Here is a 15,710-nt window from a genome sequence, read left to right as displayed (position 1 = left end):
CTACAGCACGCATAGACTGTATAGGGTTTTACTGGCTGGGTTAGCCAAAGTGCAGCCGGTAGGATAAAGGTTTATCGGGACCGCCCAGCCCCTGCACGCAGACAGCTACTGGGCAGAGGAACCCCTGGAGCTGTGAGCTGACAGAATCACCTTCTCCTCTCATGCAGTCAAATTACTGTTCCAGATTCCTTTGCACTCCCCCACAACCTGAAATCAAGACCATTAGCAAAGGCTAGAGTGAAATCCTCCATGGCCCTTTACAGGCCCCCCAGAGGGAGTCAGCCCCAGTGGCAGCCTATCTCCTGCCTCTTCACTCCTCCGCTATCTTTGCAAGAAACAAAGGCAGCTTTAAGTTAATTTATCTCTGAACTTCCGGATTGTGAAGGGAACATGTTATAACACAGAGCGAGATAAGCGATCTGGGGTCAATTAGGAGGGAGGTAAACCAGTTTCTAACAGCACCGTCTAAGCAAAAGGGGAGCTTCTCTCTATCTCTCACACACACACACACACACTCTCTTGTCCTTTTAAAAAAAAACCCTCGCTCAGCTTCTGTCCCAGGGTGCCAGTTCCCTTTTGTTATTATCTGGGGCAGCTACAAAACTCTAATTTAAGCAGCTTTGCATGTTCATTGCCAAAAGGACACGTTCCATGCTACTGTCAACGCCTGGATTCCAAGGCACGATCTAGACAGAATGTTACCCACAGCCCACGATTCGCAAGCCAAGATCAGAAATGCACATGTGTACACAGGCACGTCAGCCCCATTCCCACACGTGTGCCAAGTGAGCACACACAACCCCCCACATGTAACGAGCAAGCTCATCCATGTGTAGGAATGTGCAAACACTAACATGCAAGCTCACAGACCTGCACATGCACCAATGCAGGCGTACATGTATGAGACATGCAAGCATAAGCCACGCATGCACATCTTCCCCATCACACATCCACTTCCCAAAGACACCCGCCCATCAACACTGACCACACACACACATAATGCACATTCTCGTGCACATCCAAGCTGACACATACATGCCTGATCAACCCACACATCACATCACACTCCTGATCCAAAAACCGGTCAGCCAGCATTTTAATGGACTGGGCCATTCTGTTAATGGCTTAAAAGTTTGCATCTTACTGAAGAGGAAGTTTCAGAAAAGTCTTGAAAGAGAGGCTGCTGAACTCTCTTTTATATTCAAATCTGACACATTAACATGTGGTTTGAACCAGGATGTGAATCATCTGGGTCATTATGGGGGCTCTCTTGCATACTTGGCTTAATCTAATTCTTGACCTCCCCCCACCACTTCTACCCCTCTACTCTCTGATTTGCTCACCTTGATAATTTTTTCTGATTTGTCAACCTTGATTACTATTTTTGGTTCTCTGTGCCTTAAATATTGAGTCTGTTCTGGTATGGCTATGGCCTGAAGAAGTGGGTCTGTCCCACAAAAGCTCACCTAATAAATTATTTTGTTAGTCTTTAAAGTGCTACTTGACTGCTTTTTTGTTTTGATCCTTTATTTATGGTTTTACTGATTTTTGCTCCAAAAAATCCAGTTTTACAAAAGCTATTAAATAATAATGTTATTCAATTTTTAACAAATTCCTGGAACTTACAGGTCCAGAATTTCAAGTACGTGAATATGTTGAGTACATTAAAAAAATCCATCACATTACATGACGTAGATGTATTTATGTTTATAATAAATTAGCCTGAGTATAAACGTGAGTCTTTCTGTTAAAGTATGGCAACGGAGTGGAAGCTGCACACCCACAAGTGAGAGTGTGTATGTTAGTGTTTTGACTCCTAAAAAAAGAAGTGCCAAAATTTCCCAGACTCAGCTCGCTCCTTAGAGATGGTGGGTCAGTAACCCAGATGGCCCAGGTAACAGTTGCCACCTCTCCTTCCGGATCAGGCCTGGAAGTGGAAGAGGTTGAGGAGAGAGCATTGAAGAGCTAGCCCTGCCCCCCACACTGCTTCTTCCATTCCAGGACCACTTTCTCTATCTGCTCCTTTTTCCTGCCCTCTCATCCCCCAGTATTACTTACACACACACGTCACCCAGAAAAGTTCAGTTGCTACACCAAGTTCTACCCCTTTTTAAATGTTTGCAGTAAACACCCTCTCCATTTCCGCGAAAACCAAGCAAGAGCATCCCCAGCCAACCCCAGGGCCAAGAGGGCACCAGTCACCACCCCACGTCCCCTTCCAGCGCCTGCCACCCGCACCCCACTGGTGGCAGGCAAGCCCCGCCTCGGGGTGGGGCAAATAAAATGGGGCGGGGCTAGCCACTTGGCCCGGCCCCACCCACCCTCCGCACGTGCGGCCCCCTACCTCTCGGGGAAGTGCGTGTCGCGGTGCTGGGGGAGCCCCTGTTTGCGGCGCTGGCTGGAGGAGTTGCTGGCCGAGGGCAGATGCGCCTCCATAGCCCCGGGGTTGCGCGCTGCTGCCGCTGCCGCCGCCGCCGCCTCTTGCCGCGCTCGGAGAAGATCTGCGGAGGGGGAGAAGCCTGCATGAGCCGGCGGCCGCCCCGAGCCGGAGCCACCCCCTGCCTGACCGCCTCCCCGCCCCGCTCAGCTCAGCTCAGCTCAGCGCATCGCTGGCGCGACGCGGCTCGGCTCTGCCCCCGCCCGCTCTCCCTCCCTCTCGCCCCCGCCGGCGCGCCGCAGAGCCAGGCTGGCCCGGGGCGCCGGGGGGGGCTGCAGGCGAGCAGGTGCGGCCGGAGCCCGGGGGTGGGGGCAGGAGCCAGTGCAGCTGCCGCGCGGCTGGGCTCGGGCTCCTCGGACGGAGCGAGCGGCGCTTGGCCACGGGCAGGCGGAGGGGGTGGCAATTAACTGAGCCTCTCTTCCCGGGGGAGAAAGTTTCCGCGCTGCGCCGGGTCCGGCTGGGCGTGCTAGCAGCAGGAAACCACGTGTGTCTGTGGGGAGGGCGGGAGAGCTGGCCCCGTGTCTGCTGGCGGGAGCTTGCCGGCTCCGAGGCACTTGGGACCCACCTCCCAGCCTCAACACTCCCCCAGCTGGCCAGGCCACCCTCTCGGGGGAGGTGCTGCATGCTCCGGCCAGGGTCCCCGCCCCCCCCACAACAAGTCCCCGGCCGGGATCCCCGCAATGGAGTTGTGGGGCAAAGAGCTGGCAGCTGTAGCTTCCCTTCAGCTCATGGCCGAGGGGACAGGAAGTGAGCCGGTGCTGTTTGCAGTGACCCCTCATTAGAGGGGTCTGGAGTCCAGGGGGTAGCTAACCGGCTTCCCCTGTAAGCAGAGAACTCCGGTGGCTGCCCAGGAGAGATTCACCCACAGTTTGTAAGGTGTCTTTGTATGGTTGGTGCACATAACAAAATTTATTGTCCATGAATGCAAGAAAATAGAGGGAATGTTGCTGTTAACATCACTCCACTGCCAACAGAGGCAGGGAGCAGTGCTTATGAACATACATAGGGGTGCATCCATTTAATCCCCCAAGGGAGAGGGGATAAATAAGGCCCAGAGTTCAGATCCATAGGCAAGGTTCCCTGTTGGATTAGATCCCACATGACTATGTTTGCTGTCTGGGGGTGTACCATTGCTGTTGAAAGCACCAGCTGGTTCTTGTGAGCACACACACCCTTGCAGCATGTCACGAACTGGCTCCCTCCCCTGTCTCTAGAGTGCATGGCCTCGGGTCCCTTGCTGAGGTCAGACACACTCAGCCCTGTACGCAGACTGCTGCAGCCCTGGGAGAATTAGCTCAAAGGATCCTGGGCTACTGTTGGTAGGGAAGGGACCTGGTTCCAAGAGTCACTGAGCTAGGCAGAGAGAATTCCTGATGGCAAAGGCGAAGGACAGGGTGACACTGGCTAGTTTGGCAAAGGCCATCACTGACCTAGCGGCAGAAATGATTGGGTTAATGATCAGAACTATGGCAAAGCCTACTCCCCCCCAAAAGAACCCCCATAATGGGTCAGACCAAGAGTCCACCTGGCCCAGAATCTGTCTTCCCGCAGTAGCCAGTGCCTCACCTTTGGAGGGAATGAACACAGGAGAAGCTGAGTGATTCAGCTCCTGTTCCAGCAGCCAAAGGCATAGGTACTGGAACTGGAAGGGGTGGGGTGTGGAAAAGGTTTTCATTGTGTGTGGGGTTTCCAGTTTGGTTCAAAAGCTCTCAGCACCCCCATTATAAAAATTGTTCCAACCCCCATCCAGAGCAGAAGTGGCCAATTAACATAAGGGCACAAGGGGGAGTTGCCCCAGGAGGCCCCCCCCTCAAGCTCCATAATTCCATTTTGTTTAAATAATTTGTTTTAACAGAACAAAAATATCATGTCACTCTTACTTCAAAATTAATATCAGGGTACTCTATTGTGCATCATGAACAATAAGCATGAGTAGATTTTAAAGCATAATGATGTTACATTAATATATGCAGGGGGCATGTGACTGTGTTGTCCCAGGGCCCCACATGTTCTTCATCTGCCCCTGCAGAGCGGGTGTACATGCAATGTTCCCTCTAATTTTTTCCTTCTGGGGCAGAATAAATTTTGTCATGTGCACCTAGGCATATGCAGCTGCACACCACCAATAGCAATACATGCTGCTGGCTGTGGGTGGTTGTGGGCGCTCTGCTAATCAGTTGGGCAGCACCTGACTCTCTCCTGGGCAGCTGTCCAAGCACTGAGCTTACAGGGAACGCTGGTTGCATGCCTGACCATCTTGAGTCAGAGCCTTTAATGGGTCACACACAGCTCCCCCTGCCACATAAAAAGGGATAGTGCCCACACAGGACAGCCAGGATAAGTTCTGAGTTTCCTGGCTTCTCAGAGGACATAGGCCGGTGTTACAAAAGTAGCATCCCCCTCCTAGCCTCCCCAGAACCTTTTGCCCAGTAGATAATGCCTGACACCCACTGGCCTCTGAACAACAGAACCATGGAGGTAAGAGTAAGTCATAGGGCTGCTTTCTTCCCTGGATGTTCTATCCCAGCCCAGGCTGCCTGCATATCCCTGCTGTTGTGTTAAGTCTAGTGCAACCCTGCCTCTCCCCCATGTCCTACCTGGAGCCTCACCCGTGCCCAGAACTTGGGGGAGAGAAGTCAGCAAAGGGAGGCATTGCTTTGGCATTTGCAATCAGACTATGAGCAACATCTGCCTTGCCCGGGCTAGTGCGTGGGCCGCACTCCCTGCTGGAAGGGCTCCCACAGCTCAGCCTTGGGGCACACATGCAGGGAATTCCAGGGAACGATTTAAAGGGAGGTGGGGAATGAGTCAGGCAGTAAATCAGTCAGTCTTTACAGCAGGAAGGGTAGAGCTGCAGAGGGCTGTGCAGAGGGGCTGCTGAGTGGGAAGTGGGGGTTGCAAAAAGCCTCATCTCAGTTCCTTGGGGGGAAGCAGCCACAGCCCTCCCCCTTCACTCACCGTTCTGCAGCTGGAGATTCTCACCCCGTTAAAGAGTGTGTGTGGGGGGGGTTGTAAATAGGAGACTGTTTCACATAGGACAGAACAGGAATCACTGCAATGTCCCCCTCCCGCCTGAGCTGCCACCCCCAGGCTTAGCTCACTAAGCCTGAATCTTTTCACCCAGAGACCAGCCTGCCACTTTAGGCCATGTTGCTGCAGCCTTGTTGACAAAGGGAACAACGCCCGAGTAGCTGAGGCAGCTGTGGTGCACACCTCAAGTGACTTCGGTGCAAGGCAGCACTTGCCCACTGTTATTTTGGAATCTGAATGCCCTGGTTCACAGGCACACGGCAAGTGCTACATGGGATTGGAGCCATGGTCCCCTAGGGCACTGTGATTCTGAAATAAGTGCCCACGTACACAGACTTGCAGCAAAGTAACTTACAAGCACTTTCATTCCATTGACCATACAGACAAGCCCTTAGCTGCTCTGACTCAGCTTCCCTCACCTGTAAAATGGGGATATTAATTCCTTCCCCAGCAGGATTGTTTCTGCACACTAATGAGCTAATGCTCATCCAAGCAGGGCATCGCTGTGCAACTGCCACACAACTTGATTTGATGCAATTATCCTGCAGGGGGACCAGAGCAGCCCAGGACAGCCAGTGAAACAGTAAAGTGCATTAGTTATAAACGAGACAGCTGCCTGCACGGCAAGAGAATCTTTCTAGGGTGCCACCCCACCACAGAGTAAACCACCAGGAGATTCCCTGCTTCCAAGCTGTGCTGCTTCCCCCACACTGGGCTTGCCTCTCCATATCTACTACCTACACTCAATTCCGGGGCACCCTACCACTGCACGCTTCTACCAGCCCAGAAATGACACCTCTGCCGCTGTCTGCATGAGACACTGGAAAACACCTAGACAGGAAACCCCCTCTTCACACCCACCGTCTCCTGCTCTGTGTCAGAGGAAGCCAAGCCGGAGACGAATGCACTTGAATGAAGGAATAGGGTGTATGTTGCTGTGTATCTTATAATCGCCATCACACTTTGCACATCTGTAGCACCTTCCATGCAGGTGCTTTGCCGGCGTCAACCCCTTTGCCTCCTGCAACCTTTCATAATTATTAATACCGTGCTGGTCCTGTGGTGTGGAAAGTCAGGACACTGCTGTGCCTCAGTCTCCCCATGTGTAAAAACAGGGATCATTCTTCCCTACCTCTGCAATGTGCTTTGTGTTCCAGGGCTGGAGAGCACTATGGAGGGTGCTTAAGATTACACCGGCCCCATTTTACTGATGCTAACATAGGTCTGGGCTCACCCACCTGCCAGAGCTGGGAACAGACCCTCTCATTGACTTTATTTGCAGTCCTGTGCACTATCCAGAAGACAAGATAGTTAACGTCAGATGTGTAAGAGGTATTTTTCAAAATTCAAATGATACATACTCTCTTCATGTGCCTGTAACACAAGTATGGCTGTACACCCCCCAGCCCTTCCCTCACAGGTGAGAAATCTTTCCAGGCACACCACAGCTCTTGAAATATCTGGCACCCTGCCAGGGGACTGAAAAAATGGAGGCTCTCCAAGAGTTAAATCTCAGAAAGTTTCAGTCAGGCCATGTGCCCTCCAGTCAACAGTTCCCCAGCTCCCATCTCCTGAACGCTGTTCTGCCTCCTAGGCTGGCCTCTCTCTTTCGCTTCTTCTCCCACTCAAGATTATTTGGCACAGTTGCCTCCACAGGGCTTGATTCAGCCTGAGACTGAAAGTCCCAGCCATGGATTGTGCAGTGCTTACTACAGGGAGGGTCTGGTCCATGACTGGGGGTCCCCGAGGCACTAGGAGAACACAGATAATAGCAACCCCAGCATAGCTGACAGCAAGTGGATCTGAAGAGGGAGGTTTTTAGGCATCAAATCCAGTATAAAACCCAAAGGTTGGGGTGTGTGCATCATGCTGCGCTGTACCAGAGGTCCCCCTCGTACCCGTTTCAGAGCTGAGAGACAGCCCGGTAGACACCCCCCCGCAACCTGTAAAATGGGGATATTAATTCCTTCCCTGGCAGGATCATTTCTGCACACTAATTAGCCGATGCTCGTCCAAGCAGGGCATCGCTGTGCAAGTGCCACACAACTCGATTTGATGCATTTATCTACTGGTGGGACCGGAGAAGCCCAGGACAGCCAGTGAAAATGGTAAGTGGATTAGTTATAAATGAGACAGCTGCCTGCATGGCAAGAGAATCTTTCTGTGGTGCTATCCCACCACAGAGTCAACCACCAGGAGCTTCCCTGCTTCCAAACTGCTTCCCCCATTCTGGGCTTGCCTCTCCTTATCTGCTACCTACACCCCCATCCCTACCCAGCCCCTGCCTCAGCAACCAACACCAAGCCTCCCTCTGCATCTCCAGCACTGGGGTGGGGAGCACATGGGAACGCAGTCTCCTGGCTCGGGATGTTGGGGAGGGCAGAGAAGGCCTTTCACTTCTAAATCACCATGATACACACAAGCAGAGGCAAAAGTAAGGGGTTGTGCCCTGGTGCACAGCTCCGACAAGAGCTGGCAAAAGCCAGCAGGGAGCTATCGGAAGAGCTTGCAAGGTCCCATGTTGCATTAGGAGAGGAGCTGTCAGTAATCGTAAGTTACTTTCACCCCTGCGAATAAGAAGCCAACATGTCAGGAGGACTCTGGGTCTTGGATCAATTCCCACATCACAATGAAAACTTACCACCACCCCACCCACTGCTTTCAAACAGGAATGATGAGGAACGTGGGAAATGCTGGAGAAGGAGCCAAGCAATGGATGGGCTCGGCTCAGACCCTCTTCCAGCCAACGGCGCTATCAACCACTTCAGAAAACAGTGCAAGCAACTTCCCTGGTGGGCAGTGATGGAATAACCGGCCCCCGGGAGGAAGTTTCTTGCAAACTCTGAGTAGTTTGGCTTGCAGCTTGCAGTGTGACAAGTTATATCCCTTCCATCCCATGGCATGGCTCCAGGCAAGTTCCCATTACCCATACAAGTGCCCAAGACCCGTCTCCTGGCCATGTTGACTAGACGTCCTTTTCACCCTTTGTGGGGGTGGGCCAGGGTCTTCCTAGCCAGGGTTGAGACCCATTGGTGGAAGGGCAGGTGAGGGTGGAAAACCTTGCCCAGCTGCCCTCTGGGCTGTGGATAAACTGGACTTCGGTCCCTAGGGCCCCTCTTGCTGCATCCACATACAGGCGAACTCATTAAAAAAAGAAGAGTAGAAACAACCATTAAAATGATCTATGTTTTTAAACTGGAAAGGCCTGTACGGGAGAGGGAAAGAACCAGCCAAATGTGCTCACAGAAAAAGCCTGCAGAATCCGCCAACCCGGGGACCCTGCGCCTCCAATGTTTATAAATTAATTATCTGAAAAACCGAGGTCACTCCTTATTGCCCCGGTGCCTGTAATTTAGAAGTCTGGCATGCAGCCAATTCCAGAAGCTGCATTGATCCTGAAAGACCGCAACAAACCCTCCCCCCCAACCCTATACCTTCCTGTCTTCTCCTGTTGCTCCCTCCTTTCACCACATCCCCATGGCCTCCCCCTTCCTCCCCAGCCCCGGAGGCTCTGTTATTTACAATCCCACACTCTGACAGTTGGTAAAGGAGAGTGATTGACACCGGACGCTGGTGGATAGCGGTTCCAGGCACGGAGACAGGCTGAATTCAGAACATGGCTTGCGTGTTGCTGGGAGGCAGGGAGCAGCGTGTGCAGTGCAGGAGCGGGGAAGGGGAGAGAAAAAGCAATTAGAAGAAAAAAAGAGGGAGATTTCTAAATTATTAACATTTTCTAAATAATTAACGTTACTGGTGCTGCCGCGTGAGCCTGCAGATAAACTGCGCTTTGTCTTGGCGCGAATAATTTATAGCCTGACCAGAGGCCTGTGGTGTGGAGCCAATCCAAAACATACTGAAGTTTTGTCTTGTCAACGTTGCACAAGAAAGCCTATCTGTGTGGCCTCCCCTCCTCCTCCTGCCCACCCCAAAACCTCAGAATCAGACCCCTCTCCCACGCCCAGAAATGCAGAGGAGAGAGCTCAGGCACGATTTTCAAGAACATGAGGCTTTTCACTGCAACAAGCTGTCCTGGAGAGGGAAAAACTGGGGTACCAACTGCTCTGGGGCACCTGTTGTGCCAGGGAGCAGGGCATTTTGTGTGTCTGGTGCCCAATTTGTGCCCAAGTGAGTTGCATCTATGTGTTGGCCAGTTGTGAGTCTGTGTAATGAGCTTGTGTATGCGCATTGTCTATGAGTTTACGCCAGCACACAGGCATATATCAGGCACAGGTTTTTGAGCTGTACCTATGTGCGTGCTGGGTGCCCATGTTGTGCTTATACACATGGTATTTCTGCCGTGTTTACTGTATCTATGCATTGATGCAGCATGTCCTCAACACATTTGCATGCACAGCACCTTTGTGTAAGCATATATCACCTACTGCGCTTGTGTGAATACTGAGCAAGCACTAATGTGTGTGATGTGCCTGTGTGTAAGCATACACTGTACCTCTGCATTGTCCTTGTGCAGGGGTCTGCTTCCTGCAGCTCTGGAGCTGCATGCGGCTCTTTAAGCACTTTTTTGTGGCTCCCAGCGCTGTACAGTAGAGCCCCAACTTATGGCGAGTTTACGTTCCTACACAACCCACGTAAGTCAAATTTTGTGTTACTCAGGGGAGCCAGGAAACCGAGCAGCACTGGTCAGTTTCCCTGCTCCTGTGAGTGGAAGGGAGCTGGAGCCCCTATTCCAGATGCCTGCCACTCAGAGAAATCAGGAAACTGACCAGCACTGGTCAGTTTTCTGGCTCCCCTAAGCCCTAGGCAGACAAGCGCCAGCTTCCTGCCACTCAAGAGTTGTGTTAACCTGAGATTGACGTAACTTGAGTGCGTGTATCTGGGGGTTCTACTGTCACTGCAAAGTAAAAAACAGAACACATAAAAAGTTTGTGAACATCCTACAGTGAAATGTATCGCATTACCAATCATTGTGCGTGTGCTGTTCTTAAAACAGGGGTTCCAAAAGCCTGGTGTGACATTATTTATTAAGGGCCCTCTCGTATTCACATGCATTGTGGCTCTTGAATTATTGAGCTTTTTTACTGAATTTGAAAAAAAAAAGTCTCTTTTTGCTACGTTGGGTACCGACCCCTCTCCTTGTGTGTACTGTCGTTGTGCACTCCATGCCTTTTATTACCGTGCATTGTGCCAGTGCATGTTACATACGTTGTATGAGTCTGTTCTGGTACGGCTATGGTCTGAAGAAGTGGGTCTGTCCCACAAAAGCTCATCACCTAATAAATTATTTTGTTAGTCTTTAAAATGCTACTTGACTGCTTTTTTGTTTTTACATACGTTGTGTGTGTGCACTGAGTGCCTATATGTGCCTTGTGCCTCTGTGGAGATGTGCTGCATGTCTCTGCACAGCGCCTATGTGCATGCTGGGGGTGCGCTGTGCTCACACACATGGCGTGTCTGGGAAGGGGAGTGCAGGGCCTGAGATGCTGAGCAAATCCCTAGCTCTGCATTAACCAGGATCACCTTCCTGCCACCCCAACAAGCAAATCAAATCAAATGGAAAGTGGAAAGGGAAGGCAGCCTCTTTATTAACCTAACAAGCAGCCCTGGGGATTTACTCCAGGTTGGAGATTTTCCTTCCAGTCTTCATCAGATTCTTTGCTGATGCTGCTTTGCCTCTCCTCCTGCCACTCCCAAACCCGCTCTTTCTCTCTCGGGTTAATCCATACCACACACAGTTTGGCAGCCGAACACTTTGCATAGAGAGAGGTACAGAGGAACAGAGCTGGAAATGGACTAAGGGATTTTGTGTCATGTAATTTCTATTCCCCCAGTGATGCCTTCTATGCTCAGACAGGTGTCAAACTCTCACCAACAATCCCTCTTGCTCCAAGACAGCTCAGTAATTCTCTCTCCCGGGAGGTTCACCCCCCTCACCTTCCTTGGCCTCAGAAAAGGTGAAGGGAGCATGCACAAAGTGAATAAGGAAAAGTTATTTACCAGTTCCCATAAGAACTGGGGGTCACCCACTGAAATAAATAGGAAGCAGGTTTAAAACAAACAAAAGGAAGTTCTTCACATAGCGCACAGTCAACCTGTGGAACTCCTCACCAGGGGATGGTGTGAAGACCAGGACTTTAACAGGTTTCATAAAAGAGCTAGATACATTCTTGGAGGTTCGGTCCACCAGTGGCTATTAGCCAGGCTGGGTAGGAATGGTGTCCCTAGCCTCTGTCTGTCTGAGGCTGAAAATGGGTGATGGGGAGGGATCACTTGATCCATCCTCCTGTTTTGTTCATTCCCTCTGAGGCATCTGATACTGGCCACTGTTGGACACTGGGCTAGAGGGACCTTTGGTCTGACCGGTGTGGCCCATCTTATGTTCACAATCAATGGCTTTGTTTTGACCATCTCCAGTCCTGTGGCAGAAAGTCAGATGTGCACAAGCGAAGGGAAGGTGTACATACAAATGGCCACGTGTACAGCACACATGGGTTCTTTCACTATGACCCAATTTCCCACTGGCAGTTTTGGTAACAAAAGAGTGCCCCTACAGATATGCTTGTGCTATACATCAAGCACCACACGCTAAGTTCTGGGTCAGGCTTCCCAGTTTAAGGGGCAAATACTTTTATTTTTATTAACTAATTAAAGCACAAACCACGATGCTGGAACACAAACTCCCCCAAAGAACCTGCAATAGCCCAGAATAATCAGAAACAACAAAACACAAACACCTGTTCTGAACTGGGGTTGTTTTTTAAGTCCTGGGGGTATTTTTATTATTGTTTTGCACTGATGTGGCAGCACTAGTGCAAATCCTTTGTATCAGCCAGGTGCACCAGTGTGAAAAAGGACCAGCCTCTATACAGCTTATCTCACTGTGGCTACGTCTACACTAGCCCCTTCCTTTTGGAAGGGACATGGTAATAAGCGAGTTGGGAAGATGCAAATGAGGAATATGCAGCGACTCATTGGCATAATAGTGGCCACCCGTGTAGATGGGGGGCCTTTCAAAAGCCCCCCCGGACTTTGAAAGCCACTTCTTCTTATGTGGTTTTAGGAAGAAGGGGCTTTCAAAGTCCAGGGGGTCCTTTTGAAAGGCCCCCATCCACATCGGCACCACACGATTTGAAAGAGCAGCTTTCGAATTGCGTGCGGCTGCTATTATGCTAATGAGGCGATGCATATTCATGGAAGCCCCTCATTAGTGTCTTCCCAACTCGCTCATTACCATGCCCCTTCCAAAAGGAAGGGGCTAATGTAGCCATGGCCTTTATGACTACACCAACACAAAACACCTCCTACAGGGTCAGCACCATCTTCACTTGCATTTGCTCTCTCTGTGAACAAATACCCACTGTGTAGCTAAACCACAGGCACCTCCCAATTATACCAGAGCAGGGAGAAATAATCTTGGCTTCCCCATAACACCCAACACTATTAGCCCAACTGTCTTGCTTTGTTGCTGTTATTTTGTGACTGCCTGGAAGTCAGTGCCTGGAAGCTGCCTTCAGTATCCTTGTGGCAAAACTCAGAGAGAGAGACACACCACAAGTCCGCTGGGCACAAAAGAAGTTTCGCCCTTTCAGCTCCTAGGTTTACCAAGCCTCTGCCCACATCAGATCTGGTTTCAGCCAGTGAGGGACCAATTTGTCTCCAGCATCACAGAGTTACATCAGAGAAGAATCTGCCTGTCTAGCCCCAGAAACCCATTTCCCACTGGCTTACGCATTTGCCTGCTAAACAGGTCCCATTGCACCCTGGGCTCTTCTCATTCCTAAAACCTCCGTGAATTTAATCCTCCTAAGGCAGCAGGTCATAAACACCAGCTACAACCACACACGGTGCAGACATGTGTTGTACAAATTCTCACACGCGGCCCTGCCAATGCACTTCGACTACATCTTGCAACACTTCCTCGTCCTCAAGCACTGGATCCTTTCTTACAACTGCTACTGCAGGTCAGCAACCACAGCCCCTTCCTCTGCCCCAGCCCTGGTCATCTGCTCAGCCAAACCTACAACCCACTCTGGATGATGCCAAAGGGTGACGGAACTAGTGTTCCCTCTCATTTTTTCCACCTATGGGCAGAATAAATTTTGCGATGTGCACCAGGCACATACAGATGTGCACCACCAATAGAAACACATCAAGTGTCTGGGGGTGTTCAACTTATCAGCTAGACGGCACCTGAATCTCTCCTGGGTAGTCACCCAAGCGCTCAGCTAACCGAGAACACTGGCAGAGTCCCACTAAATTTGCACCACTTTTGACCAAGTGAGACATGCACTGAGGATGTTGGATATCTGGGTTCACCATCTCCAAACCAAAGCAAAAGGAGGAAGGAGAGAGGACCCTGCACTTCCCACAAGCTGCCCTCGAAAGCTAATTGTCTAAGCTTCTCAGCAGCAAAACTCACAGCAGATCCACTCCATTGTCACCACTAGATGTTGATACAGCCCATGACAGTGGCTAGATAAAGTATCTGCGATCACAGGGAGTTAAAGAAACAAAATTACAAATCCAGCCCCTTCCTTCTGCCCTCCCCAAACAACTGTACCGCCATGGCTGGGGACCGCCATGCTGTTGGCCAACTGGAAGAGGCGTTGCTGCTGCTGCTCCTCAAAGGTGCTGTGTTCGTTCAGAGCTGACATCATCCGTCTGTAGTGTTCCTCTGGGGTCATCTGAGTCACCGAGTCCTCAAGCACGGGTGTGTGGGAATTTTCTAAAGAGCAGAAAGTTTGTTTAAAAAAAAAAAAAAAAAAGGCAAGAGATGGAAAAGAAATCACAGTGCAGGGAGACCCCGAGAACCAGCCACAGAAGGGAAGTCAGGTGACAGCCTTCCTCACATGCCACAAAACACATGCATGTGAACCCGACACACAAAACCTCCAAACTTAACACAAATGCATATGAACCTGACCCCCCAACACATGCACACATCCCCTCAATGCACAAAATCTGCAGACCAGCTCCCTAAACCACACACATCTGCTCCCAACACCCCTTCCAAACACACACACATGCTCTCAACACAATAAACTTGAGATTACATCACGCACGCGCACACATCACACACGCGCACACTTTTCAGAAGCCAAAAGTGTTACGTTATAATCAAATAAAGTTACAGGCAAGCTCACTTTATCGAACGGGGGAAGGACAGATACAGCCACAAACACATGATGAAAGACTTACTGAATTCTCGCCCACTCCCCTCAGGGGATGGTAGTTCTCTTTTCAACTAACGCCTAAACAGACACACGCTCCCCCTTTTTTCCACCCTGCCACTAGGAACATGCTTGGAGGAGGCGGCTACAGAGATCCGTCACTCCAGAGCTGCTCAACTGCCAGTAGATGCGTTTGAGAACGGCAGGACAGACACCACGCCGCCCGCTCTGCTAGGCACGGTGCTGACAACCCATCCGCTCCGCTATTGAAAAGGAAGTCACAGAAACAGACTCTCTCAGGACTCACACTGCTGAATACCACAGTCCTTAGGTGTTTTTTTTTTGGTTTTTTTTTTTATCTTTATCTTCACAACACTGCTGTGAGGCAGGCCTGGGCAACAGAGTGCAGGGCCGAGTGAGGGATTTATCAAGGGTCCCACAGAAAAAGTCCATGTGAACTGGAGACTGAATTCACATCTACAGTGTTGGACAGCATCTACCCAATAATTCTACCCCCGAGAGACTGCAGATGGTCATGTGGTTGAGGTGTCATATGGAGGCTTGGGATCAGAGTCCCTTTGTTACAGTCTCACTATATGATCTCAGCCAAGTAATTTACTCTGATTCGGTGCCTCAGTTTCCTCATCTGTAAAATGGAGGTGGTAGTTCTTCCCAGTTTCTGGGAGTCAGGAGAAGGTAACATCTGGGAGGTTCCCATAATGGTACAATAGTTATAAAGGAGATGTAGTTATTGGGCCCCCGAACTGTCTGGGCTATTTGCAATCAGGAGCAGAATTCTGCACCTTGACCTATACCTCAAGACTGTGGTTATTGTGAAGAGATTGAGACCAAGTCTACGGATTTCCTCATTACCTTGAGTAGCTGAAAAAGAATCAGTTGATGGCAGGGTAACAAGCATGTGATTCTTCCCTTAATCCTGAAATCAACTTGACTCCTGTGCCTCTTCACTTAAGCCCCCACAGCAACGCAAGAAAAACCTACGCCACCCAGATCTCAAATAGCTTATGTGCCAACCTGCTTCCCATTGCTCAGAGGTGTAGTACCAATGTCTCCCACAGATCAAGTGAGGTGGGTAGGTTCTGCCTCCCCCACAC

At 50.6% G+C, this 15,710-nt stretch overlaps 1 protein-coding gene across 4 annotated transcripts in view; it reads right to left on the bottom strand.

The window, feature by feature from the left end:
* The window catches only part of SAMD11 (sterile alpha motif domain containing 11), a 213,736-nt gene that overhangs the window by 35,462 nt on the left and 162,564 nt on the right, over positions 1-15,710 (bottom strand). For all 4 annotated transcript variants that reach the window (XM_074975990.1, XM_074975989.1, XM_074975992.1 and 1 more), the window contains exons 7-8: positions 13,986-14,150; positions 2,345-2,501 (exon numbers count right to left, since the gene is read on the bottom strand). In XM_074975990.1, the coding sequence (XP_074832091.1) occupies positions 2,345-2,501; positions 13,986-14,150 (322 nt within the window). The remainder of the gene's footprint in view (positions 1-2,344; positions 2,502-13,985; positions 14,151-15,710) is intronic.

This window comes from Carettochelys insculpta, chromosome 23, assembly GCF_033958435.1.
Source record: "Carettochelys insculpta isolate YL-2023 chromosome 23, ASM3395843v1, whole genome shotgun sequence".
Classification (NCBI taxonomy): Eukaryota; Metazoa; Chordata; order Testudines; family Carettochelyidae; genus Carettochelys; species Carettochelys insculpta.
The sequence above is the reverse complement of the archived record's forward strand: the minus strand, read 5'-3'. Positions and strand labels throughout refer to the sequence as shown.